This window comes from Rissa tridactyla, chromosome 8 (genome assembly GCF_028500815.1).
Source record: "Rissa tridactyla isolate bRisTri1 chromosome 8, bRisTri1.patW.cur.20221130, whole genome shotgun sequence".
Lineage (NCBI taxonomy): Eukaryota > Metazoa > Chordata > Aves > Charadriiformes > Laridae > Rissa > Rissa tridactyla.
Genome location: NC_071473.1, coordinates 43,330,147 through 43,356,915, shown reverse-complemented (window position 1 = coordinate 43,356,915; position 26,769 = coordinate 43,330,147). Strand labels below are relative to the sequence as shown.

The window sequence follows — 26,769 nt, the reverse complement described above, 5'->3', positions numbered from 1 at the left end:
GAAAACTGAAAAACATGGCCAACGACCGATCCTCAGGAAAGGACAAAATTTAAGGCAAATCATCCAAGCTAATCTCTTTTAGCTGACTTTATCTTTCACATACACACTTGTTGCACAAAGCGGTAGCAGAAGTTGCGGGAACAAGCCTACGCTGGGCTCCAGAGCAGGACTTGGGAGATGCAGCTGATGCTTCGGAGTGACCTCCACCACCTCCCAAAGCACAGCCCCCCACAGAAACCACGGAGACCAGTAAAGCTGACACCCCAGGGCTCAGAAGGGAATCAGATATTTAGCAAGATTACACTATCTGCTAATCTGATTAGCCCCAGAGACTGCAGATAAACACAACAAAGAACAGCCGGACACCAGCTGTAAAATCCATCCAGTCAAGCAAATCACACAGCTGCCCAGAAAAGCTCAGCATCTGGGACCTGTCGCATGCAATGCTTTTAGGGAAATGACAGACTCGCTGCTCTCACGTTAGACATGGGAAAATGTGTTAATCTGTTTACCTTAAATGGATTTAACCTCAATCTGAACAAGAGAGGACTGACACAGATATGTACGGCCAAGACACTCCGGCAGCAAAGCGCAGCAAACAGGAGGCGGCAATCCTCAGCACCACTTACATGGGCTCGAAGGATCAGGCAGGACACAGGTCAAACAAGAAACGTTAAGAGATTAAACAAGCACATTTATAATTAGGTGTAATGTTGATTGTGTTCTGCCCCTGAAATGATAATCAGCTCCCAACATCTCATTGTTGCAGCTGCCTGAGCTTTAAACTGATGCTGACAGTCTCCGCAGCTAGCCCCTTCCCAGCACAAGGAACGCATGCGGGGCTGGGGGGTGGATGTAGGGAGGAGGGATTTAAAAAGAAAATTTCTATATGTCAATATATAGATATATATCAGAACAGACAGATATATAGATAGACTTAGACAGACAGATATATATCTCAGAATTAGCAGAGAACCTACCAAGCCTTCCTAAGAGAGAATGGGCTGCTGAAAGGAGAGAGACCAAAGCCACCCGACTCACTTGCCAAACACCGGCCGCCACTTTTGCCAGTGTAGTAGGGAAGGCGAGGGCCATATTTAATGCGTCCACTTGACATTTTTAAACACAGGAAAAACAAGAGAAACTTGCTCAAGGACTGCATTCATCACTGCCTGCCAATTACAGAACAAAACTGATCCGTCAGGAGGACACAAGTGGCACCCCGAGTCGGCACACCGCCGCCACAGAAGCGCAAGCACCCGGGTCTTTGAAGCGTCCTTTCAGATCAGCAGGCATTATGGATGTATAGATGCAGGTCTAGAGCTCTCCAGCTACTCTGCGGTAAAGCGCTGCCCTCCCTTCCTAATTAGCAAACACGCTGCAGCAACCTCAACCTCCCCCATAGCTCTCACTTGAACTTTTGACTATCATATCAGATTTTATTTTTTTTCTCTGCAAATTCACCCCAAGACTCTCCAAGATTGAATTCTTATAAACACTCATCTATGCTGAGAGAATCAGCTCATCTCCCTCTGCTCAACAAGAAAGAGAAGAACCTTTATTTCAGGGTGACTCAGGAACAAACTGGGTCCAAGTGACTCCCCCACCATTGGAGGCAAGGTCAGCCCCATGGTGTCACCATGAAACCTGGCACCAGCAGCCAGGACAAGGCACAAGATCACCAAAGACAAGGATGCCCAAGGGGGCTCAACACTCAGCTCATTATTTCACAATGGTTTTGGGATGTGGGACAAGAAACAACAGTGTTTGAGGCCATCTCAGGAATGTGGATACCCCGACAGTGTTGGAGACTGACTCTGGAAAGCAGCTATCACTCGAACGCAGACTGAGGAGGAGTCAGGGTCTAGCGGAGTTCAGAACGGCAGGGACACCCAAAGGGAAAAGATAAAACAGTTCTAAAGAAATTGGCTAAAATATGCATTTGCTATTTTTATGGCAAACATGACTAGTTACTAGTATTCAAATGCAATTATGTAGAGGCTGATTTATAAATAATGCAAAGCCCAGAAAGGAGAGATCAACGCTCATTTACAGCATACCGCATGCTGTACTGAATAACGTTACGCACCAGCTTTCGCCATCCCCATAAAAAGGGAATATGGTCGAAAAGCTGAGAAAGGAGAGAATGATCACCCCCATTCCCCCTCCAAAAAGGGAAGACAACATCTAAACCATGGTAAAATTTAAGGTAGTTCTATTCTGTACTACTCTTGTAGATAGAAAGCTTCATTTCTCCATTTTCAACTCATCTGTTTTCACACTCGTATTTCAGCTCACCTTGCTGATGCCATACAGAACCCCAGGGCATCAACAAAGTTGTTTCCCAGATTTCTTACGTGAAGTGTCTTAGTCCATTGCATAAAGGCCTGAATAATTTAAGTTGGAAGGGACACGGGCAGGTCAGCTACTCTAACCTCCTGCTCAGAGCAACATTAAAGCAGCGTTTAAAGCAGGTAGCTCAGGACATTGCCCTGCTGAGCTCTGAGTATCTCCCCTAATGAAGACCGCCCAACGTCTCTTGTCCCCTGTTCCAACTGGGCGCCACTCTCACCATCAAAAAGTTTTCATTATCCTGGTTGCAACCTGTGATTTTTCACTGTTGTTTTTCAGTGTGCTCCTCTAGGAGAAGCATTTCCATTTTCCCCCAAAAGACTTTTACTTCTTGATTGCACTACTGAATTCTAAAACAGTTCTTTGATTTAATTTTTTTTTTAATTTATTCATCTAATATCCTTACAGCAACAATACCTTCCCACACATCTTCTCTGCACAATCAGATTTATGCCATTTACCTTGAAAAGTAAGGTCTTTTTTCCCTACTCAGTTAGCTTTGTTATAATGCAGTTTATAAAATTACATTTAATGGAGAAGGGAGCAGGGAATTTGTTTATTTCTGAACTGTGATGGCTAATGGATGGGGTGGGAATAATGACAGGATATAGATTATGTTATGGTCGAACAATACAAGGAGAGCATGCATGACCTGATCATTTTTATCCTTCATTAAATCGTCTATTGAGCTGCTTTTTCTCCATATCAGCTTTTAAAACAGAAAAAGCAGAGCAAAAAATAACATACTACTTCAAATCGCAAGATTAGTCTTAATTAAAGCAAAAATTACTCATCTGTTTCTTAAATTCATTAGCTATTGCTCAAAACATATCAAAAAAAAAAAGCAAATCAGCATAAGGAGACTAACTGTAACTAGCCGTGGTAACTACCTTCCTCCATAAACACTGAGGCGTTTTAATTCCCATGTCTGGAAGGACAAATAAAGTCTGTGCCACGCTAAGCCTCCTTGCCAAGTCCTTCCTCCTCCCAGTGAGCCAAAAGCAGAGCGGGAAGCAGCATCCAAACCTCCCCGCACGCCCAGCTGGAGTGGTGTCACCAGACCTACATCTGCTTTTAGACCTACATCTTGGCTTTTCCAAGAAGAAAATGGGTCAACAGAAAGTGGAACTGCTTCAACTGCCATTCCAGGTTTTCGCTTCCTTTCTTCAAGGAAGAAAACAGACGGGTTACTGGTGGTTTTGCTCATGTTTCAGACAAGGGGTAATACACCATGGGCACATGCCTGGAGCCCTGCCTGGGGAATAAGCAACAAGGGAAAAAGTTCCCAAGGACACGCGGAGAAGCGTATCTCACCATGCAGTCCACCGCAAAGGGAATCCCAACCAAAGCGGAGCAGCACCCTGAGGCTGACAGGTTGAACCAACATCGTATGTTCGGAAAGGCACCGACACGTAAAAATCCACAGGAAACAAAAAGGTTTGCAGATTAAGTTGAGACCCAACCTATATGGCATGCAAACTATCTCCAGCACAGAGCAACACATGACTGAAACACGGAGATAAGGGAGGAATGGGAAGGAAACTGGATTAGGCTCCTGGCCTAACGCTTGAACATTTTCATTTCCTGTAGGGAAAATGACTGATACTGGCCAGCATTAACTGATAACAGGATGGCTATTATGGGTTTATGGAGGTTTCAAGAGAACTTTGATCCAGATCATACATCCCATTAACAGAGACAATAAATTAGTCTCACTTTCCATGACACAACGCACAGAAACACAACTCACACATACAAATGAGACAGAGCTCCTTAATGAGTAAGAGTGCTAAAACATCAGCGACACAGCAAAAACACACAAGCTCACAGGCAACACAACTACAAAAGAGCAAAAACGAATACCACTGAAAGAACATGCATTTCTTTTTGCAGAAACCACCAAAAGGGAGAGTTTTTTCCCTAAGAATTTCCCCTATACTCAAGTTTCTTCTATTTCTGCCAAGTGTGCTCATATGGTAACCGAAAAACATTTGTGGCATTTGATTTCAAAAGTCCATATACTTAAGGAAAAGTTTTCCTAAGGAAGTGCTTAGATTAAAGTCTTTTTCTGTGGTTTAAGCAGGAACACCACTAGTCAAAGTAAAAACATGGAGCTGGCTGATGGGCAAAACGCCGGCACTTTGAAGCACTGCAGAGGTCACATTGTGGCAGAGAAATCTTGCTCCGTAGCTTTGATGTAGAGCAGCTCACAGAAATACCTTCGTTATTTCACAGGAATGCATTGCTACTCAAGCCTCCTTCTCATCCAGTGTTAAATAAGCTGTTATTGTTCTTTAATGTTAAAAAAGAAAAGATTAGTTTCTTTGTCAGCGTTTCAGATGAACGTGCAGCAGGCGATACGCCAGGTCCTACAAGGGTCTAAGGATTAGTACACCAGTGATTTCCAAATTAAAAAAAAAAAAAAAAAAAATCAGTCAAACACAGCATAAATTCAGCTTGAACTCATGCCTACCACACCACTAGCACAAAGCCGGGGTAAGAAACCCAGCATTTAGAGATCAGGTAATGAGGTGGAAGTGCAGCAGCTCACCTTTCCACTCCACCTCCTTTTGCTTTTGACTTAAAGAGGCTTTCTCTTTATAATGTAAATGATGTAATTTATACCTGCAGAAACACACACTGGAATGTTCTTTTTACAAGTTTCTCTAGTGAAGGTTAAATATTGGAGAGAAAGTCTTGGTTTGGTTTAAAGTACTGTGGAGATCCCCATAAAACAATTTCTGAAGAAAGCCACCGCAGTGGTTTGAATATCCTGAACGCTGAAAGTCAAGAAGGAAGAACATCTGCACACGTTTTTATGGTCCACTCAAACCTTAAGTGCTTTCAAACATACAGCAGCTACAACATTGCTTTAGATTTAAAAGACACAAGTCTATAAACAGCCCACACCATGACCTTCTCAATTTATCAAAATTTTCCTCTGCTTACGTTTACCTCAACCAGTTCCAGCAACAAACTCTTCAATTTCCCCGTCTCCTCCACCCTTCCATGAGACCCAGAACAGTCAAAGAGCTAAGTCCCAACCAAAACCCAGAAAAACTATTTGAAATGAGTGAATTTTCTCTACCCCCAACTGGCAGCCAGTACAGATCCCTCCAACACCACCTGCCCTGACCAGCCAGATTTTTCCCCCCCCTTAAACCCTTCCTGCTCATTCATGATTTTGTTCCTTTTCACTGAACTCGTACAGCTGCAAACGCACTCCTATAATGCGATGCTCAAAACAAGAATACCAGAATTTTCTTGAAAAATGGAGAAAGTTGGTGGGGGAGCACGACCGGCACCAGCTGCCCATCAGCATTCAGGGCGCACAGCTGCTCCCGGTGGCATCCCTGGAATTCAGCTTGGCTGGGGAAAAAACAACCGTCACGGCTTTTTTCTGAAAATTTCACCTAACCACTGTAACATGCCTGTGTAGTTCTGCCCAAATTCTTACGTGTGCTTTAAACACTTTACTGAAACAGTAAACGTGCAACATTTATTTTGCAGGAGTGCCCTTGTTTGCACCGCTGCCTTTGTTGCCATCTGTCAGGCTTCCTCATTGATGCTTCTTACAGGGAAAACATCAGTTATGGCAAAACAGCAGGAATTTAGGCAGCCAGCCACTCCCTCCTCCTGCCCTGAAAAGGTTTGTGTCTGCATCATTTTAATAAGGATCCCTTTTTGCTCCGACACAGACCCTGAACATGGTATCAGCCACATCCAGATGGTGCCAGTACTTCAATACTCCATTTTATGTTTTTTTTCCCCTCTAACCAGTGCAAGGCCTCTTCATTTTCCGCTTCCTTCTAATCACCCACCCAGATATTCCAGGGCTGAGGCAAGAAGAGGCAACACAGTGCTGTCAGCCCAGCTGTTAAAGCCCCAAATCATACGGGATTGCAAGGAGCACCCTGTCCCCATGCACAAACACACAAACGTTACCAGGCTCGCAAACTCCCCTGCCTGCTCATACACACGCTCAGGAGAAAATAAAACAATTACGAACGCGTGTTATCTCCAAGTTTCTCTGCCAATTCAGTATCAGGATGGGCCCCCGCCTCCCCCTCCACATTTCAGAGCCAGCCCCGCAGACAAGCCTCACACACCATTTCAGCACAGTCCACTACAGCTCTCACGGGACCTTTTTCTTCGTTCTTTTTTTTTTCAGGATGGAAAGACTTTATGAGTAGAACTGCCTGCATTAGGTGTTTTCTGAAGTGCTAAGCACTTCACTTGAGCTATGAATCATCAACAGTGACAGCAGAAGAAACATCTTGTCATAAGCAATGAAGAAACTTCAAATTAAGTATCCCACCAAATAATTTACAGAGATTGCCGATCCACAGTCAAGAGGATTTGCTTATAAAAATCATTTATAATTTAGAGAATGGTTGCAGGGACAAAGTATAACTCCCCAAAGAACTTCAAAAACGTTAAATCACAAGCAGCAAAGGCGGAGGAGGGAGGTGAAGATGGGAGACCAGCGTGTTTCGAGCACCTCTTGGAGCTCAAAAATGCAAACATTTCTCGCATACCTGTAAGGTGATCCATCTGCACACACGTTGAGAAAAGGTATTCAGATTTCCCCAGGCAGATGCAGCTTTTCCCTCCTATTCACCCATTTTGCATCTTAAAAACTTGATGCTTCACAGCCCAGTCTCAATCTCTCCATAATTTTTATTAAATCTCAGAACAGAAAGCAGCTCTTCATTGTTCTTCCAAGGAATTTGTAGTACGCGCCTCAGCATTAACATTCACATGATGGCACACACTAGAGACAATTTGGAACCCTGTAATCTGAAAAGTGATGTGGGTTTGTCCCTTGAGTAAATGCTCTTCATGATCTAACTGGAGTGGCGCCATCTTTTGTGTTTAGGTTACGTTTTATCACTTACCTTTAAAATTTACCCCCTTTATAGATTTGCTCCCTTTCCACTATTAGGGGCACCTCCATGGCTGCTGGAATTCAAACCTCTGGGACACCAAAACCGGCTCTAACCATGAGACTTTTCCCTCCCTGCCGGAGCCCCACGTCCTATTAGTTACACTCCTTCCAGCTTCTTCAGCAGGAAAACCCTGCAATTCACACCACCAGTGTCCTTCCCCGCGCACGGATCATTCATTCCCAAAGCCCTTCTGCCTCATGCACCAAATAAAATGGGTATTATACACAAAAAGGACCTGCCATCGCATACTTCCGAGTTTTCCAATTGCTCAAAAAACTAAAATTAAGCTTGAAATGTCTTGGTTTCCTTGATTTCACTGTAGCCAGCTTGCACACATACCCTGGCTATGTATTCTACATCATTAAAAATAACTTTCTATACTCATGGTATCTTGCTGCCCCTAGCTATGCAAAACCCGAAATGGATGTGCTGACTATTTCAGACACAATATAAGTGTTCCTCTGGTTTCTGGGCCCTTTCACCTGCTTCCAAACCTCTCCACAGGAATGGATGTCTCGGCACTGCTGGGTCTGGCCCTGTCTCATCTCCTGGGGGGGGTGGGGGGAAATCTCACCCATGTACAATCCTGGAACTTGAGTCCTTGTAAAAATGTTGAATCTTGGGAGAAATTTTATTTGTTATTCACTACCCAAAAGAAGCAATTGCCTTTTCTAGTAACACATCCAGGTGCAGCAGGCGCTAAAAGGCAGCAGAATAAATTATTTTAGGCATGTGCGTATGCATCCAGGCTGACCTTCCAGTACGCAGCCTAATGAAGATCAGAAATCATCAAGCGCCCTGCTACAAATAACTTAAAGCCTGGCATGTAGGCTTAGCAAAATGTTCGAGTGACTTCAAAGCCCTCTATCAATACAGAAGTAAGCTGCATTAAAATTCTGAGCCTTCGAATCTATTAAGCATTTCCAAACACAGGAGGACGAGCACCAGGAATTGTTCAGCTGCCCTCACCACGTTGTTCTCAGGCAAAGAGAGTCAGCTCACACAGCCGGCACAGCTCCCTTCCATCCCATTCCAAAATACAAATCTAAATTGTTTTTTTTTTATTGCATTTGTAAAAACACTGTTTTAATTTGGTGAAAACCAACGTGTTACACCTCTGAGGGATGAGATCACGTTTTCCCCTCAAGGCGTGCCACCCAACTTTGGTCCTAGACACGGCAGAGCCAGGAGAGGGATGGTGGAGCTCCCGCGATGCACCAGCAGTGGTACGGATAACCCGCATCAGCTTTGTCTTCTGCACCATGGCCACCCACCGACCGCAGAGGTGAAAGCCCCGTCCCCGGCCGGAGGCACTGGTGGTGGCCACCGTGGTTCATCAAGGGCCATCCTAGGTGACAGAGCTCGATGGAGGGGAGCGGTGAACACATATGCAGGCTGGTAAATGGGATTCATTAATCAGGCTTCAACTGCTCCACTTCACTAGACGGGAGCTCTTTATAGACATTGCCTCATTTATTTATTTTTTAAATGCCTAGATTAGTTTGCTGTGAAGCTGTTGAGAGATATAATTTGTCTGAGCAGATGATCTATAGATCATTGAATGAACACTAACCAGGCGCTTGCAGTCCAGAGAAGAAACCCACCGTGCTCTCTCTCATGGCTGCAGCGCAGGAAAGAGGAACCTTATTTTCCTAAAATTTAGCCACACGCACGCCATCCCCAGCAGAACGGAGGTCAAGGAGTTGGCACCTCTTAAAACATGCTCAGCCCTGACTGCAGGCAGAGGGGCAGCCTCCACTTACGAAGAGCGGATCCCACAAATCAGAGGGAAATCAGCAAGTGATAACCTGGCATTCAGCTGGGGACAGGCATTTCAAACACAAACAGCCCTTTCCGCTCCCATCTGTGAATATATGCATATTTAAAAAATAAATTATCTTTCATTCAGATTAGTTACTAGAATATCTCTTTCTTTGCTGAAGCAGATTTGTTCCTATGGTTGTACCTACTGCTATTCTGGGACCTGGTATTGTCTTCCCGCTATTGCTGCAGAAAATGTTCAGCAGCTAATTGCACAGTCAAGTCCTTTCACGTAATTTTCACTTTGACAAGAGTAATTAAAAAACTAAACGGCTCAAGAACCAATTGATTAGGTCTGCAGGCAAAGCTCTGTTTGGGCGATCCCGAGGTGCACGTGTACCGAACAGCAAGCTTTCACAAAACCCCATTAGGAACGCGTTCCTCAATGTTTATGATTTAGTGTCAGATCCTTGCAAGATTTCTTTTTTTGCCTAATTCCTATCATACGTTATATTCATATATGTGCTGCGCATAAACCATGCTTGCAAGAACCAGGAAAATTAACCTCATAGGACAAGTTAAAGAATATTTTCCTTTCGTCTCCTATATTCGCACACCAAATAGTCTACATTTGCAACTAGACTCCAACACCTGCCATCATAGGAATAGAACTACATGAGGCTATTTTGTCACTAAATTGGAAAGACCATGAATAACGACAACTTCTGAATTTTTGCCACTTTGTATACCTGCGCCACGGGAAAGACATTTCGAAGAGCAGAGCAGTGCTGTCTGTAGACACGCTCTCTGTCATACAGCGCTGAATCATCCGTTTGCTTGCCTGAAAATTGCTCCGAGTCCTCCATACCAGGACTTCTAATATTATTACTTTTCAAACTACATAATTGAAGTTATAAAGTAAAGGGCTACAAAATTACTAGAGACGTACCAAAATAACGAGCTTATGAACAGTAATGAAATGGAAAGTCTTGGAAGCGTGAGGTTACACACAAACTTAGAGATGCTCCCTATAATTTTTTTAAATAAAGCTAATAATTCTACTCTAAAAAGAGAAGTTGAAAGGGTTTTCTTTAAACCACTTCCTACTCAATAAGTTTTGGTCAGTTACTGACTGCACATTTGCAAAGCTGTCGTGAAACCTGCAAGGTTTGAAGCTGACGGGAACGTGGAGCATCTGTAAATGAGAAACTCCCTCCACGCTTAAAGTACAGTGGCCAAACACCGGACACCTCCTGGTGCCACCTGATGAGCAGGAAGGTGCTGGTGCTCTTCCAAGCCAACCGCTCCGGCCTCTGTGTGAGTGTGGGGTATTCGGTGCAGATTAGAGGACAGGTTCATGGCAGAGGTGGCCAACAGACATGAATAAATCTTCGAATCCAGCTGCAGTACCACTGGTAAAGAGCTGGGCACGTGTCTGCTCTGTGGTTTCAGACAAGGGAAATCCAGTGCCAGCAGCACAGAGTCTCAGCTCCTGCTCTCTGCAGTGGCATCCCATGCCACTGCTCCAGGTAGAACAGTAGCCCAGGGACCAAAACCCAGTTTCTTTGGTACAGAAAACCAAAGGTTGCCTTAACGTAACTGTGCAAGTTAAATGCCAAAGCTTTCAAGGAAAGTCGAAGACGTAAAGAGAACTGTGTCTTCACATAAGTAGATATGCTGAAAGAAGCCATAGGAAGGTTTCACACATTTGCAAATGTGATAATTTAGATGACAAATGTAACAAATTAAACCCAACTTGTTAGCTAACAGAATATTTAATTACATTCTATGAATGATCACTTAAAGATTTGGGAATTTAACCAATTATTTTCAGAAGGCATGAAACGTTCCTGAGCACGAGGTTATTTTAACATCTCAGCATCGTCCCCCTGCATCTCCTTCCACCTTACCTTGTTTATAACTCTATTCAGTAATAGTTTTTACTTGTTTCCTTGATGTCTTAATTTCCTGCAATAATACATCTGCCATGAATAATTAAGCAACGCATTTGCTGCTCGCTGAAAGCTGAACAAGTGCTATAAATCAGTTCTGGGACCCTCTGCCAGCACAGACACAATCCATGATCTGCTAATGTTGGCATTTCTTTTTGCAGGTGAGGGAAACAGCACAGAAACACCTGAAGAGCTGCTGGGGCACTTCAGGAGAGCGCTTGTCTGCATCTTCTCTTAAGCTGCAAGACTCTAAAGCCCGTTCTAGCATTTTCCTGGTGAGGGACAGAAAACTGAAATGTACTATATTCTTCACATTTACTCATTTCTTACTTTCTCACATTCCTGGGTTGTTCTCTCAGACTTCCCTGCTCCCCAGGTAGAAGGAGGAGAGTAGAAGACGACGGCCTGAGTGTGCATCATTCCCTTCTCAGCACCAAAATGAAGGGCTGCCGTGGGTTCTTTGCTGTATTTCCACCTGTTTTCTCCCGCTGCCGGTGGTTCAACACAAGATACAGGCTACAGGATGGTAGCAGAGCGCTGAAGGATCATCTGTAGTCAAACCCATTACACCCTCTGAAGGTTTATCTTCCTGATTCACATTCGCCCTCAGACAGCTGGGCATGCTGCATTTCTCACGTTTTTGTATATGAAGACTGATGGAAGATAAGAATGAACTACAAAAACAACAGCGATAACACTTCCCTACAACACTCCACTCGCATGCATATCAGGGGAGAGGAACAATAAAACAACTTTCCATTACTAGAACAGCATCACCTTTTAATTGGAATGAGGTTTACACCGCAATCGCTTTAAAGAAAGCTCAGCTGCAGAGCGCACGAGCCTCTCCAGCTTGGCAGAGCAGGTACATTAGAAAACTAATCAAGCCCAGGTATCCAGCCAGGCCTAGGAAATGTCAGGATGGCCATTAGGATTCCACATGTCTTAATTTGAGAATCTCCCCAATTCACTAGAAAGTGCAAAGCCTCAGAAAATTTTTTTTAAAGGTCAAAATGTAGAACAGTTCACCATTAAATTTCCCTACAAAACATCCTCATGCAGAAACAAACCATGTAATGTTCCTGGGTTTAATTCTGTTGACAAAAGATTGTACATATTTTAAAAATGTAACGTTTAGCAGCTGCGCTGCCAGTCTGCAGAGTTTGCATATATAGCTGTGATATTACCATACTCTATTATTCATAACAGGCAACAGACTTCATTCTTGGTCTTGTGAAAAATAATTGCAGTTTGAAGCCAAAGTCTGACTGCAAAACCACCCCAACATAATGGCTAGAGTTTGCAGAATTCAAGAACTCATGTAATGGCCCGCATCTTGATTTAAATCAGTTCATTAAAAAGACAAATTTCCTCTGATCTGTTTTTGAGAAAGCTTTCCAAGAAGTACATGGCTCTTACATGAAACCCAGGAAAGGAAAAGCTTAGATGGGCAAATAGCTTTTTCTTATCGAAAACAAATACACAATGAATTAACCATAATCTTTTAACATGAAGCGTGAGGCACTCCCATCCCTCACAGTCCTGGGACTCCACTGACCAGACAGAAGTCCATGGGGTTGATGCATAGTTATTCACACAAAGAGTAACTACAGGAAGAAGGAAAAAAACCTTGCACATCTTCCTTTCCACTACTGTTGGCGTTAAAAGTATTCTACACAAACACATATTTTTAATACATTTTTCTCTTTCATACACACAAATAGGCATTAAGACAGATTTTAGTCAGGTCTTACAAGACCTACAGCATCCTTTGCCGTTGTCCCCCGAAGCATTTCTTTTTGCCAGAAGCCGTTTCGATGCACCCCCAGGGGCTGCGGGTCAGCACTGCTCTAGACAGCAAGCAGCATCGCCCCCCTGGCATGGTCCGAGAAGCAGACCCTCCAACCTGCCCCGCTGCAGAATGTGCTGTGTTACACTGGCCAGCACAACCACACCGGCTGCGTTATTCGGCAATCACTGCAGAACAGCAGAGACATTCGGTGCTATGACAGAGACAGGCTTTCATGCATCACAGCAGCAACCACCATGCAGGCGCCAAGACTCCCTGCCATGGTGCAGCAAAGCTCCTGGAACCGTGAAAGTTCAGGCACAGACCTCTGTACACACACGTCGTGTGGTAAAGTCTCAGGGCAGATGACTACCTACAGATAAATACATAACATGCACGGAGAGGGGGGGAGGGAACGAAAAAAAACCCCACATAACAAAACTGGAACTACCTGTTACAATTTGCAGAGCTGAATTTACTGTATGGCTTCAGAAAATGAACCACGCACCGTAACAGGCAGCTGAAAGACCTTTAGTCAGCGTCCAGATGTGGGCAAAAGGACAGCAAACCTATGAGGGTTCATGAGGAAACTACATACAGAGGATGTTTCAAAGTCTCGTTTTCTTAATGGCATAGTCTCCCCCATACTCTCCCCATCAGCTCCTTTTGAGGAGAGCTAGAAAGTCAGAGAAGGGCACTGAGGAGGACTAAGGGCTTGGAAAACACTTTCACACAAAGTTATAAAGTCCGATGGAAGAAAGTGATTGTCACTTGAGAGAGGGATGAAAAAGGACAGGATAAAAATACCAGAGTAACCTAGAGAAGACAGACTGGGAGCCTGTACCTTCCTGGTTCATAAATGAAGGTAAAGAAACATTCAATTTAAGAACTAACTCTGGCAATTCAAAACTTATATGAGGGAACATTTTCTCTGTTTGTATATGAGATTCCAGAAATTCCTCTGGAAATTCAATTCAGTGCTCGACAATCCTTCACGTCAGCAAGTGTTGCTCAGTGCCTGACCTGAACTTCCCAACTGCAGTTTAAGCACATTATTTCTTCTCCTAGCACCGTACGGGGAGGACTGACTTATCCTCAATTAGTCCTTCCATTCTGGCAGTGGGATGCTCAAGATGAGATGTCGTTTCATTGGAGGCCTTATCAATGTGAGCAGAGCAGAAAGGCTATCTAATGTGTCTTCAAGATGGTACTCCTCATTTCTGCATATCACTGTGATATCTGTCCCTCTCAAAACAGCATGGCATTGTTAACTCCTCTATGGTTTTTGATCCATTAGCGCTGCAAGACCTTTTCTGTATACCAGCTGTCTAGGCAGTTGTTGCTCATTCTGTATTTATGTAGCTGATTACTCCTATTTTCAAACATCTACCCACATTTCTCCTTATTGACATGCATCCTTTCAGACAGTTTCTCCAATTTGTAAAGATCATTTTGAATTCTAATGGTGTCCTCCAACATGCTTGCAGCTCTTCCCAGCTTGTTGTTGCCTGCAAATTTAATAAGCATGTTCTCTATTCTATCAGAGAGATCATTACTGCAAATGCTGAATGCTACCAAACTGCCAAATACCCACCCTATGAGCAGATGTTTCACAAGAAAAAGTCTCATGAGGGAGCACTGAAAGCTTTACTAAAGATAAATGACATCTACCACTTCTCCATTCACAAAGCCTGTTATCCTGTCATTAAAGGAAATTAGATTGATCTGACCTTGACAAATCTACGTTGGGCATTATTCCTTTGCCCATGTGGATATAACAATATTTAGGGTTGTTGCGATTAATAATGCTTTACAGAAACAATAATAAAAGCCCAGCTTCTTGCAACAGTTTCTAATTTTACATAGGAAATGGAAACTAATTTGTCTGGGATGAGGAAAGGCAAGAGTATGGAATCTTCCTTTTTGCACCACCCTAAAACATGTACCATTTGTTGGTCATGGTTGGAACCTTACGTTGGGGCAATTCTGGGATAAATGGACCTTGAGTTTGACTCAGTCCAGCAATGATCGTAACACAAAATAATTCATGGTCTCTTCTGCAATTTCACATAAACCTGGAAAACACTATGTGGCATGCTGCATATTACTCTTTATATGTTAAGTGGAGTTTCTTAAATTCCTCAAAATCATACAAGGAACTGTTCTCACGCAACATACTACAGATTAAAGACAATGCCAGAAATTCTAGCTTAATTTGCCCAAAAAAAAAAATGCTTTATCTGCAACAGAAGGCTGCATGTCTAATTGAAAAGACGTTGAGCAGTGCATAGATGCTGACTGAACAATACATATTCACAGGATTCTGTCTTAACGTGTAAAAAAACCCCAAATCATACTCTGCTCCTAGAATAAAGGCACAGAACTCTGCAGCCATAGGAAGGGGGAAAAAAAAAACCCCAAACTTAGGCAGTTAAATATGTTAAATGTTTCATGCATTTACTACAGCAGAATCAAGGTTCAACAGGCATCGTCAAGAAAGCCAAGTCCAAACCCTTGTGGCCCACAGTGCAGCCGCACAGCAACTTCAACAAAGAAAACTCTCTATTTGCACAATTGCCTCAAGAAATAGACAAACGCACTAGAACACAAACTCCACGGTGTCAATGTGAATTAATTCTCTCTGCCCACGTTCCAGGCTGTGCGCTGGAGGATCTGGAGGGCTGCCTCTGCTGTGCACCTCCGGGTTTTGGGAAGGCTGAGATGAGAGCAGCTCTGGCTCCATTCACAGAATGAATATGTGGGCAATTTAGTTACACGCAAGCTCAGACAGCGTCCTTTACTCACATGCACCTGATGATTTAGCATGAAATCCCCTTTATATTATTCATCAGCTTATTTTTCTATGGGTCACTCCTTCCCACAAATCTAGTTCCATTTTCTCTTGACTGCTGAAGGGCATCTGTAGTAATGTCAAATGTTTTCACAGACGTTTTAGACTTGAGACCTATGAATAACACCACAGTTTTTTTTCACAGGGTACAAAAATATTTTTCCACTCTCTTTGTTTTTAAGAGCATCCAAAGACAATTTTTTCAGAAAGATCCAAAAAACAAATGTCCAACTCATAAAATACAGTCCCCCTGCCTTAAACTTTGGCTGAAGACCAAGCAGGGCACATTTCAGCCATGAAACGAACTCGTAAAAAGCTGAAAACAAAAGGTTACAACTAAAGAACTTTGTGTAACCTGATAAACTGTGTGTAATGGAGCATAAAAAAGTATGTTGGAAGTCTATATACAGCATGTATAAATGACAAGTCAACAGCCAGGACCATTACCTGTTACACCGAACAGGAGCAAAGGGAGCCTTTCCAGCTCTTGGAACTACCCTCATCATCCTCCCGAGAGCCACACTAGACTCTCTGCAGTCAGCATGCCAAGAATGAGAACGCTGTGCCAGGACGAGGCATCCCAGTCCTTTACATGGGAATATGAACGTATTTTCTCTGTTTTCCTCTTCAAATTTTACTGATTTCCTCTGCTAGAGTACACACACCTCCACCCCCATTTATTAAATTTATTAAAATACATAGTCATCTTCATCCTATCAGTTTAACTGTTTGGGGCTTTTCTCAAGATTTTCACACTACTTATCATTCAGTTTTCCAATTAATCTTCCCTCTTGTAAATTAAACACTGTATAAATACAGTATACCTATAGCCTTCTCACTTCCAAGCTGTGTTTTTTTGCAAATACAAAGATCGAAACCCTTTCTGAAACCGATGCATGGCAACTCTCACATTTACCTCAAAAGAGAAGAGCTTCAGTTTCATGTTTCAAAAGAAAGGAAGGGCCACCTCTGCCTTACATATGGCCCCACAACGAAAGCAAGAGCTTGGCCACACGCTCACGTCTCCCATCCACACAAGCCATCAAATGGGTTTGACAAGCGGTTGAAAACAAACCGTCCTACCTGCCAGACACAGTTGTGCTAACGCCAAGACTCCAAGACTCAAAATGGCTACGCAACGGAGTTTTTCGGGGGCAAAAAACCTACATAAATAAAGCTGCTGAGTATTTCCTGGCCTCTTTAAAACACCTTTTTCAAAATAACAGAAGTAACACAACAGCAGTTGCACTAAGAGCTGAAGGGAATTTGGCTAAAAATAAATCACAAGAAAACACGTAGGTGTGTTCTGCACTCTGATATCTAAGTATGGAGGCTCAAGAGTCATTGTCTTCTCCTCCCCGCATGGCAATTAATTCGCAAGGGCTTTTATCAGTCAACTTTGAGGTGAACTAACAAAGTCATCAAATGTAGACAGAGTTTATAATAAAAAAAATAAATAAATAAGAAAAGCAGCAAGAGCAAGCAAGAATTCCCTGAGTGCAATCTTCCTTTTAAATCTGCAGTACTAACCAGTGCCAACAGTGGACTGATTATGGTCCTTTTTATGAGACCACGGCTACTTTCAGAGAACCCAGTATCGGCTCAAGTAGAATAAGCACACGTAGCAGAGACAAACCAAGTCCAAACCTCTTCTTGGCATCCTGACTTTATCCAGAGCACCAACTCACAACGGTCACCCTTGGTGACATGAACCTCTGTTGGAAAACGGTGGCATTTACATTTCCTTTTTCTGTCTCAATCCAATTTTACAAAATACATTCCTGCAAGTTGTATTGTTAAAAAAATTATTGTGAAAGAAACGAAGTGATGAGCAATACATGCAATGAAGGACCGTCTAAAAGCACAGCATGACTACAAGTTCATTCCAGCCTGTACTACGTGAAATGGAATATATTCTGTCATTGTTTCTTTTTAATACCATGTGAGAGAAAGCCCAAATGTAATTGACATTCAGGGCAAGGTCTAGCATTGCAGGCTACGGTTCATATCCAAATGTAAAGCCACGGTCCACTATAAAACGTGCTTTGGTTTAATTCAGTAATCGTATGTCAGTAAAGTGTGCGAGGTAAAAGACAGTTCTATGACTTAAAACTTTCAGTAAGCACCCTACGGTGTTTTCACACCAACAAAATAAATGAGATTTGTCTTTGGAATAGACAAAGCACTGATTCTCACAAGGGGCTAAATACAGCATTCAATTAAGAGTAGACCACTGCTTTTCAGCTACTGATACGTAATGATAGACATCTTACCAGAGAAAAAGCATCCATGAACAGATGCTTTTTTTCCTTCCCCCCTTTTAAATCCAAACGTGTTCACCATCAAAAAAGATTGACTAACATTTGGAGCAAACAAATTTCATATTCTTGGTTGTTCACGAAAATGAGTTGATCATCTTATATTACAGTATCGTTCTGAAGCACCAATATAACGAACGGATAATCAAAGAAACAAAAAAAAAGGCATCCCTATTACCACTTCATTGCTTTTCACAATTGCTCAGCTAAAACACTGAATGTTCCAGCAGACCTCATACTGTTCCCCTATCTGACGTCAGTACTACTAGTGGCAAGCAGCAGCATGACAAACCATTATTATTTTATCAGTTTCCTGGCACTCCTTTCCATCTGCAAAGAATGTGACCATCACTACGATAGGATATTTTAAGTATTTCCTTAAAATACTCACAGCAACCTCTGCAAATAGTCACACCTGATTAACATCTGTGAATAAACGCAACTAACTTGCAACTAGATTTGGAAAGGAAAGGGTAAGCTTTACCAAGACTGGTAGTCAGCTAACAGCAGCAAGGGAAGATTATCTGTACAGAATTACTCGCATGACTGGATGAACTGGGATCCAGCAAAATGCATTTTAATGTTCTTAAGGGCAGATATTCACAAGCAAAAACCCAAAGCACATTAATGAAATAGGCGTTTGCTTCCTGGGAATCAGAGGCCCAGAAAGGGACTCAAAGGACATTGCGGAGAGACCGCGTTCCCAGCTCAAGGCTATGGGCAAAAGGGCTAAAGCGCTGCTGTACTCTGGCAAGATGTGGCCACTTCTCTTCTTGGTCCTGGTCGCCCGACTTCAAAAAACATACTGAAAAGTTTGGAAGATTAGTGAAGAACTATTAGAATTATCTCTGACCAGAAATATCAAGACCAACCCATTTTTCTACAACAAAAGTGACAAATTTTCAGCTTGTCTAACTCCTACACTCTGACTTGCTTCTCAGGGAGATTGCATTAAATAGCAGGAGTCTCCAGCCTAGCTGACACAGTTTACAACATCCAGTGTCTGAACCCAAAATATGCATAAACGAAGCTTGAAATAAATACAGATGTGCAGAAGTAATGATTACTTGCCATTTTTACAGATCACATAGGAGACGGGTAGATTCTCTACCATTTAGTTTTCAAATTGTGATTTGATGGCCTCCTAAAAGCTATGTGCTAGCTCATCCACAGCTGTTAAAAGTAGATGCAGAAATTAGTAGCTGAAATTATACAGCCTGTGCTGTGGAGGTCAGAGTAGACGAGTACGCCGATCTGATTTCTGGCCTTAAAATCTATGAATCTACACTGAAGATAAAATTTTAAGCAGGTAGTTTTACTGTTTTTCTATATCACCGAGCCAATAAGCGCGCTGTCTCTCAAAGAACGGGTATTAAATATATCAGCCCCTCAACATTTGCCACTGTGCCGCATAACTTACATGGACACTTAAACATAGGAACTCCCTTGTGAAGGCAAGAGAGTAACTCTGGCTACGCAGCTGAAGCGTAGCGATGCCAAAGGCAAGTGAGACTGCTTTAGCCCCGCGCAGCAGCAGCAGGTGGGTTAAACACGGAGACGTGGGGTAGAGGCAAAAGGCAGAGCCTACACCACGGTCTTCATGCAAACCACTGGCCCCAGGATGTCCCTGAAGACTGACGATGTGCTCAGAGCTGCCCGAGAGCAAAACCCAGAGCGAGCTTGTCTGAAGTGACAGCACCACCTCCCTGGGCTCAGGAGCCACCACTCGCCGAAGGTCAGACGACGACACTGGGAGGGGATCACTGTATATTTATGCTGTTCTTAACATCCTCCATAGGTCTTTGTACTGACCACTGCTGGATGAGGGATCTGGGGCTAGGGGGACCTCTGACCTAGCAGCTGATGTTGACTGATGAACGATGTTTAGCTTTAACAATTAATAGAAAAAGACAAATGACAATGCTGTGACCTGTTGTAGGTAGCTACCCAAACAAATTCATCTGACTCCTGCAACTGCTGGAGCTAAAAGGGGCATGGCCATAAATGCAGAGAACGATCTGTTGCCTACTCTATACACAGTGTTTGCTCTCACAGCATCCCTCCTACCTTGATGCCTGCAATATTCAGTTACAAGCAGGCAGCGTTGAGATATTTTACAGAGAAGTGCAGAATCCATTTATACCTACATATATATATGATGCGTAAGGACACCAAAAATAAAGCTGCACAATAACTGTGGTTAATATATCAACCTGTCCCTTAATGATGCAACCTCAATGCCTCAGGTACAGGGGTTTTCCTAAACAATATTTTACACGTTCTTTTCACTGATGGAATTTGTCAAGCTAGTCAAGGTAGAATTGCAGAAAATTAGTATTTACCTGTGCTGCAATACCTGGATCTGATCATACCAATTACACATAATCGCTACGTGCACTGTTTTGGGACGGGCATGCAAACAAAGAAACCAGGAAACAGGAACAGATGCAAGGCAGCAGTGGAGAAGCCTCAGGTCCAGCTTTTAGGATGGGACCCTGCTGCCCAGCTACGCAAAGTGGCTGTTTTCCAGACCTGCCCAACAGCAAGTCCATCCCACAGGGTGGCCCGGAGCAGCTGTATTTGGAGCATCGTTTGTTGAGGCATCGTTTGGGTTACAAAGCAAAGAAGGTAGAGCTGAATCGGGAAGTCAAAACCTGCCACGCTACTCCCATGTCCCAGAACACAGAACAGTAACGGCAGAGCTGGGGCACGAGGGGAACTGAATGCCATAAGAAATGCTCCAGTGCTCCTCTGTCCAAAATCTCTAGATGCAAGATCCCTGGAAAAACAGAGCTCACCTGTAGCCACCTATCTAGAAAGGCCATCGGTATTCCTCCTTTGCCAGGCCTTCCAAGATGTTGACACTACCAAGCGTCAACATCTCACCTTCTCATTTTCTTTTTTAACGTGTCTCCTCAATCCAATTAACATCCAAGAAGCATGTTTGATTGAAAAAAAAAAAAATATAAATCTGCACAACGTGCATACTTATCAGATATAAAGCAACTTCTCTTACAAGGGGCAGGGCAGCCTTGAGACACTTCAGACTTAGGGTCCTTGCTCACCAGAGCTGGTGGGACCCAGAGACCTGCCTTCTCCAGCCCCAGCTCCGGGCTGCAAGCTTCCCCCACCCCCTCAAACAAGAGCCAAGTTTGCTCTATCTTTAGAAATCAAAAGGTGCAAATTGTTTGTTTACCACGTATCACTTCACGGGTAGTTGGCCTAATACTGCCTTAGTTCTTTCCTTCTGCAAGGTCACTTTTGAAGTGGTTCTCTTCCTTAAGCCCTTTGAAATTCTGGGCAAGACAAACCAAGATATAATTTGGGTAGAAAAGACTTTAGATGGGTCACCTGGTGTCTTCCCTTGGCTAATGGAAGCTGTGCCCAGGACTTCAAAAACAAAGCCTAATTTTTAAAAAACCAAGCCAACAACGAAACACTTTGCTGATGATTTCTGATGACAGTATTGATTTTTTCCTCTTTTCTCTGCATTTTGTTTTGAGAGGCAATTTTTTTTTGTTGTTTTTTATTTTATTAGAGTAAATGACATATTTCCAAAAACTGGAAAAAAGCTGACAATTGAAATGAACATTAAATGAAATCTGCAAAGCCATTTTTCCCATGCACAATCAAAAGCTGACAGACAGGGAAGCACAGAGTGCATAAAAAAAAAAAAAAACTCAACACAAGCAAGCTGAGGGAGAAAGTGTAGAACAGCCATCCTGAATCAGCTCCGAGCTGCTCTAATGGAATTAGGGTCACCCTGACAGAAACACAGTCAGATCACAGAGAAAATTTAATAATTTCTTACTGCAGTCTGTAAAAGCTGGGGAGGATTTCAAAGTGTTTTCTGCCAAATTAGCACTTCTGTATCAACCGTTCAGGCGCCCTGCTTACCTTCTCCTCCCGCATCCCACCAGAGCAGCTGGGAAACCACCGCTCCCCGTCCTGCTGGCAAGGGGGCACCTGGAGAGCCCCCCTTTTTCTGACACACTGCCACACGCTTAACCTTTGGATGCCCCTTCAATTCCTCAGCGCTGACGTTATTCACAGCTCCTGTGAACTCGATTCCAGGAGAGGCACCGCAGCGCGCGCGCACCCGGTGTTAATTCTGCTCGGCGGTACATATTCAATCTGTTTTATCTCAGGCATTAACGTCTAGCTATCTGCCAGCTGCCTAATTGTCAGGAAGCTACGGTAGCGATGCTGAAATGTGTTGCGACAACAGCAGCTCCAAAGCGCAGGCAGGGAAGGTAGGGAAGCCCTGGTTGTGGGGGCTCCCGGAGCACCCAGCCACGAGCCCCGCGGCATCCTGCTGCTGGGGATGCAGCACAGCCCATCACAGCCCTCCTTCCCTGTCCTTGATCCTCACCGTTCCCATAAAAAGTGATTTGGGGGACTGACTCCAGGAATTCAAACACAGGGAGAACCCTGCTCCCATTATCACGTTGCTTTTAATTAGGGAAATGTAAGAACGCTTTGCAGATAAGGAGCCTCCCAATCCCTCCACTGCCCCCAAACAGTGCTGCAATGGGGAAAAGGAGGCACCCCAGTGAAATCCCAAGAACAGCCATATTGTATCAGGAATCCAGCCAAATAAACTGCCTTTGGGCCAACAGGATGCTTTGGGGACCACAAAAATTGAAGAGGGTGCATATGGGGTTGCTCCTTTCACAGCATCCCTTCTCTAGCTCCAGTGTGCAGATATTACCATACCTTCCCCTTGCCCTTCACTTCTCTCCTGAATGACGGCTTCCCAACGCCACATTCACTACTGTACCTTGCCCATCTGCATCACTCATGGCAGGACATGAAATACACGGGGTTCGGGGATGATTGTTTTCACCCCTGCAGGGGCACAGAGCAGGACCTTTCACACAGCTCCCGCCACTGAGAGCCGGCAGCAAGATTCAGTGGCGTCAGATAATAGAAAAGCTGTAAGTTGCCAAAATACACAGAGTGACACTTTCCATCCTAAGAAACCCCCAGTTAATCCGTGGTGGCTGTGGCAGTGAAAAGGTCAGCATTCTCCAGATCTGCCTTCCAGATTAGGAAAAAGTAATTCAGAGTCAGTCTGCGCCAGAGAAAAAGGCGCACACACAGATATGCTTGCTTCTCAACACAGAAGTGTTGCACATCTGAGACACCCAATATTTGGATCTGGGCCTGTGAAACAGGGCCAATTTTGTTAAATTTAAGCATGTGGAAGTATTCCACAAACTTAGCAAACCATGTCTACTACAAGTTATCCTCGGGCCAAGAACTGTTCTAGGACATCTGAAGCTCCACTAGCTTCTGTACACCTGATGCAGTGATGCTTCTCTCCTTTGCAGGGGCCAGGATAAAGATGATGAGCTTCAGGGAATTTTTATACACCTCAAGACATTAACCATATACTTCCCTGTGCCAGACTCCAAAATGGGCTACAATGTGTGGATAAAGTGATCTGAATAGGAATATTCCAGCAGCACCAGCAGCTAGGGAAGAAAGCAGAGGAAGGAGACAGCTGCTGCCCCCAGTTTAACTGGGCAGCTCAGACTCATACAGACTGCATGCTAATCCACTGCCTGTGCAAGTCATCTTAGTGACAACAAAAATAGTGAACTTGTATCTTTCCTCACATCACCCCCTCTTCACTCTTCTCTCCAGCTACTCTAAATTTGCTCCTTCCCCTTTCAGTCAAGGACATTTAGGACCCCCAATCCGTCTCCTCCATTCAGCCAAGCTCCTACCAACATGAATCAAGATCTCCTTCAGCTTTCACAAAATTACATCTTAATTATAAGCCTGGCGACTAAAGCTGGAGTGAGAAGCAGACGGTTGGTGGCAGCTCAGGAGGTGCATCACGGTCACCCCTCTGCTCTGACTCAAGCATCCCAGGAGCCCTCGGCGCTTACAAAGGCACGGAGTATTCACAACTGCCGGAGTCTGCAACGAACGTGCAAATGTTTGGACACTCTGGAAAAACTGGTTACTGGTGAAAAAAGGGGAAAAGGGGCCACACAAATACCTGGGGATAACCTAGCAAATACACACAAGGGAGTTACGCAAAACAATACTGTGCAAAGAACCCACAAGGTTTACTGCACTCTGCGTAACTCATTTGATGGGAAATTCCTACATCAAGGTATTTTCAGTAGGCCACCATCAGCCAAGTTTCTCCTCTTGCGTGTCCACAAGGGCGTTTTCGCACAGCTTTCTCCTTGGCCTGGATGGGGCTGATCAAAGCCAGTCACAGCGGCGCTGTCAGACTACCAGGGGAACAGGCATGGACACAACAGCTTAAAGCACAACCACGAGGAAACGTGCTGAAATACAGGTGCAGGAGAGCTACACGTGAAGGTAAAAACTTGCACCCTTTCCCCAACAGCTCTCAGACACTTGCTGACTCAGGAGAGATGTCTCAGTACTACACAAACTACAAGAGCTGGTAAAAGAACAAGGAAAATAAAGTAACAAGGATTGCCGTGACCCCAATATTTCTCTCTTCCTCCGCCCCCAATTTTCTTTACTCGTCTGTACATGTTAAAAATCAAATTGTCAGGTTTTGATCTTGCAGCTACTACAGAAACTCTTCCTGCGCTTGAATAAATTTTTTCAGCCTTTTTAGTTCTAATTTTGCCCCTTCACACACGTACTGTTTATGTGCATTGCGCGCGTCGGAAAATAAGAGATTTGGGGGTGGGGGGTGTTCGTCCCTCAGTCCTCAGCGTTTCTAATGCAAACCAAGAAGGTTTAATATCTGTTGAGAAAAAGTCTGCAAGGTATTCAATCTTTCCAAAACGGAATGTTACTTACTGTCTGCTCCTGCTAAAGGCAGCATCAAGCAGCAGAGGATGGCTGCTGGCACAGTGAGTACTGGGACGCAGAAGTTAGGCACCATATTCCAAAGCAGAGCAAATCCTCTTCAGTCTGAGGCAAGTGGTCAGCACATCCAGCGTTACAGACACAGACTTACTCCTGCAAACCAAGAGATGAAAAGGAAAATGATCAAATATGACACCACACAGATTAACTGCTGATAAACCAAACTACGCTGTAAAGACATGATTACAGATACTTCTACAGTGAAATTTATCTTTCCTGCTTGAGCAGCATAGCTCCACACTGATGCTCCCAAATCCAACCAGCTGTTTTCAAGGGTCATGAGGCATAAATGCACACCCATCTCAAAGTTTATCTTCATGTCCAGAATCTATTATGGGATATAAATACATCCTTCAATTGTTATTCACAACAAATAGTTCTCAAGTTGCATGTTACAATGGACGAAATAGTCTTAAGCTCGTGTAACTCTTCCTCATCCATCTGCCCAAGCGAGACATGCTTGATTGCATACGTAGGGTGACTTGCGGTCAACTACATGTTAAGCGTAGGTTGGCCCATCCAGCTGGGATGGTGTACACCAGACAAGTCTCGACAGGTCCAAGCAGGAGAAACAGAAGCCGAACTGAATCAGCTGTCAGTTCACAGGGCTACCAGAGTCCCAGCAGAAGGTTAAGAACAGTGTCTATAAAGAGAAGCTTTACCCAAAGCAAACACCTAAGGTTCAACCTCCCAAAAATGGAGAGGAGAACCGTCTAAAAGGACGGGAGGTTAGATACTCCTTCTCCAGAACAAAGCAAATTATCTTGGAAATTGGCTTAACTTGGGCATCTGCTTGGATATAGAAAACACAGAAAACTCCTTGAAACCCAATCGAAACCGGCAGGTATTTAAAGAGAACACAGTTTCTGTATATCTGCCTTCTTCATCTTTTCAAGAGAATATACTCATTTTACTTTCACCTGAAAGTCCAAGGTCTGCCCATTAAGACAGACTGTAACAGAACTATCAAGCCCCATTCCCTCAAAGTGAAGATGCTCAGCAGTGACAGGAGCTCACTCTTTCACTGCTGGGCATCCCAACGCAAGCTCAAGAGTCATTCAAAAGTCAACGAGATTCTCCTTCACTAAGCTGCAGGAGTTACCAAAAGTTGACAATACAGCATTAATAGTGAAAAAACCTCATGCTGGCAGACGCCAGCCCAACATCCAGCAGCCTGCAGAGGGCAAAGGACTCGAGACCTGAAGGTTTCCCGAGTCTTCAACAGTGCCTTGGTGAAATGAGGTATCCAGTGGTGTATGTGTAAGTAAGATTCTGGATGCCATGAGTATCCTCGAAGCAAAGTATCTGCAAGTACACAGACTGTATGTGGCACAACCCACCACTCTATTCATGTTAGCAGACATTTCAAAAACATATTCAAGACTGCTCTAACGAAGGTATGTTTGCATGTTGCCGGGGTTTTCAAAGATGAACTATGTTACTGCTTTTTATTTTTTCTTTGAGAACCAGGAAGCTTTTGATGGAGGTATCACATGTTACAAAAATGTTTACATCTGACAAAAACACAGTGTTCAAAGAATGCCAGCAATGCTGGTGCTCAGGGAAATCTGCAAGAAATCTCAAGAGAATCTACCTAGGCAAATATTTACATTGCATCATACTAACAAACAGCAGATCATGATTCTTCTCCATTCTGTTACTGTATTTGCACGGTAAATCTTTTCAAACGTTATAATATCACACAATACAGAGAAATCTTTATTTATGCAATGTCTTCTACAGCCAAGACATCTGAAAATACTTTATAAAATAACGTAGTTCGAACCTAGATGCAGAGAGAATACTGATCATCTCATCCTGCTTTTATTATCTCAATGAGAAAGCATAAATCCAAGTAAGCTCCACAGCAAGATTTTGAATGCTGCAGAAGAGGCTTCGTACCAGCCACACACTCAGTTCTCTTTGTTGC

The 26,769-nt window shown here is 43.6% G+C and overlaps 1 protein-coding gene across 5 annotated transcripts in view; it reads right to left on the bottom strand.

Annotated features, from left to right (window-relative positions):
- PTPRF (protein tyrosine phosphatase receptor type F) overlaps positions 1 to 26,769 on the bottom strand; it is a 390,558-nt gene that overhangs the window by 228,537 nt on the left and 135,252 nt on the right. For all 5 annotated transcript variants that reach the window (XM_054210595.1, XM_054210596.1, XM_054210597.1 and 2 more), the window contains one exon: positions 24,771 to 24,932. In XM_054210595.1, the coding sequence (XP_054066570.1) occupies positions 24,771 to 24,855 (85 nt within the window). In that variant the 5' untranslated portion in view covers positions 24,856 to 24,932. The remainder of the gene's footprint in view (positions 1 to 24,770; positions 24,933 to 26,769) is intronic.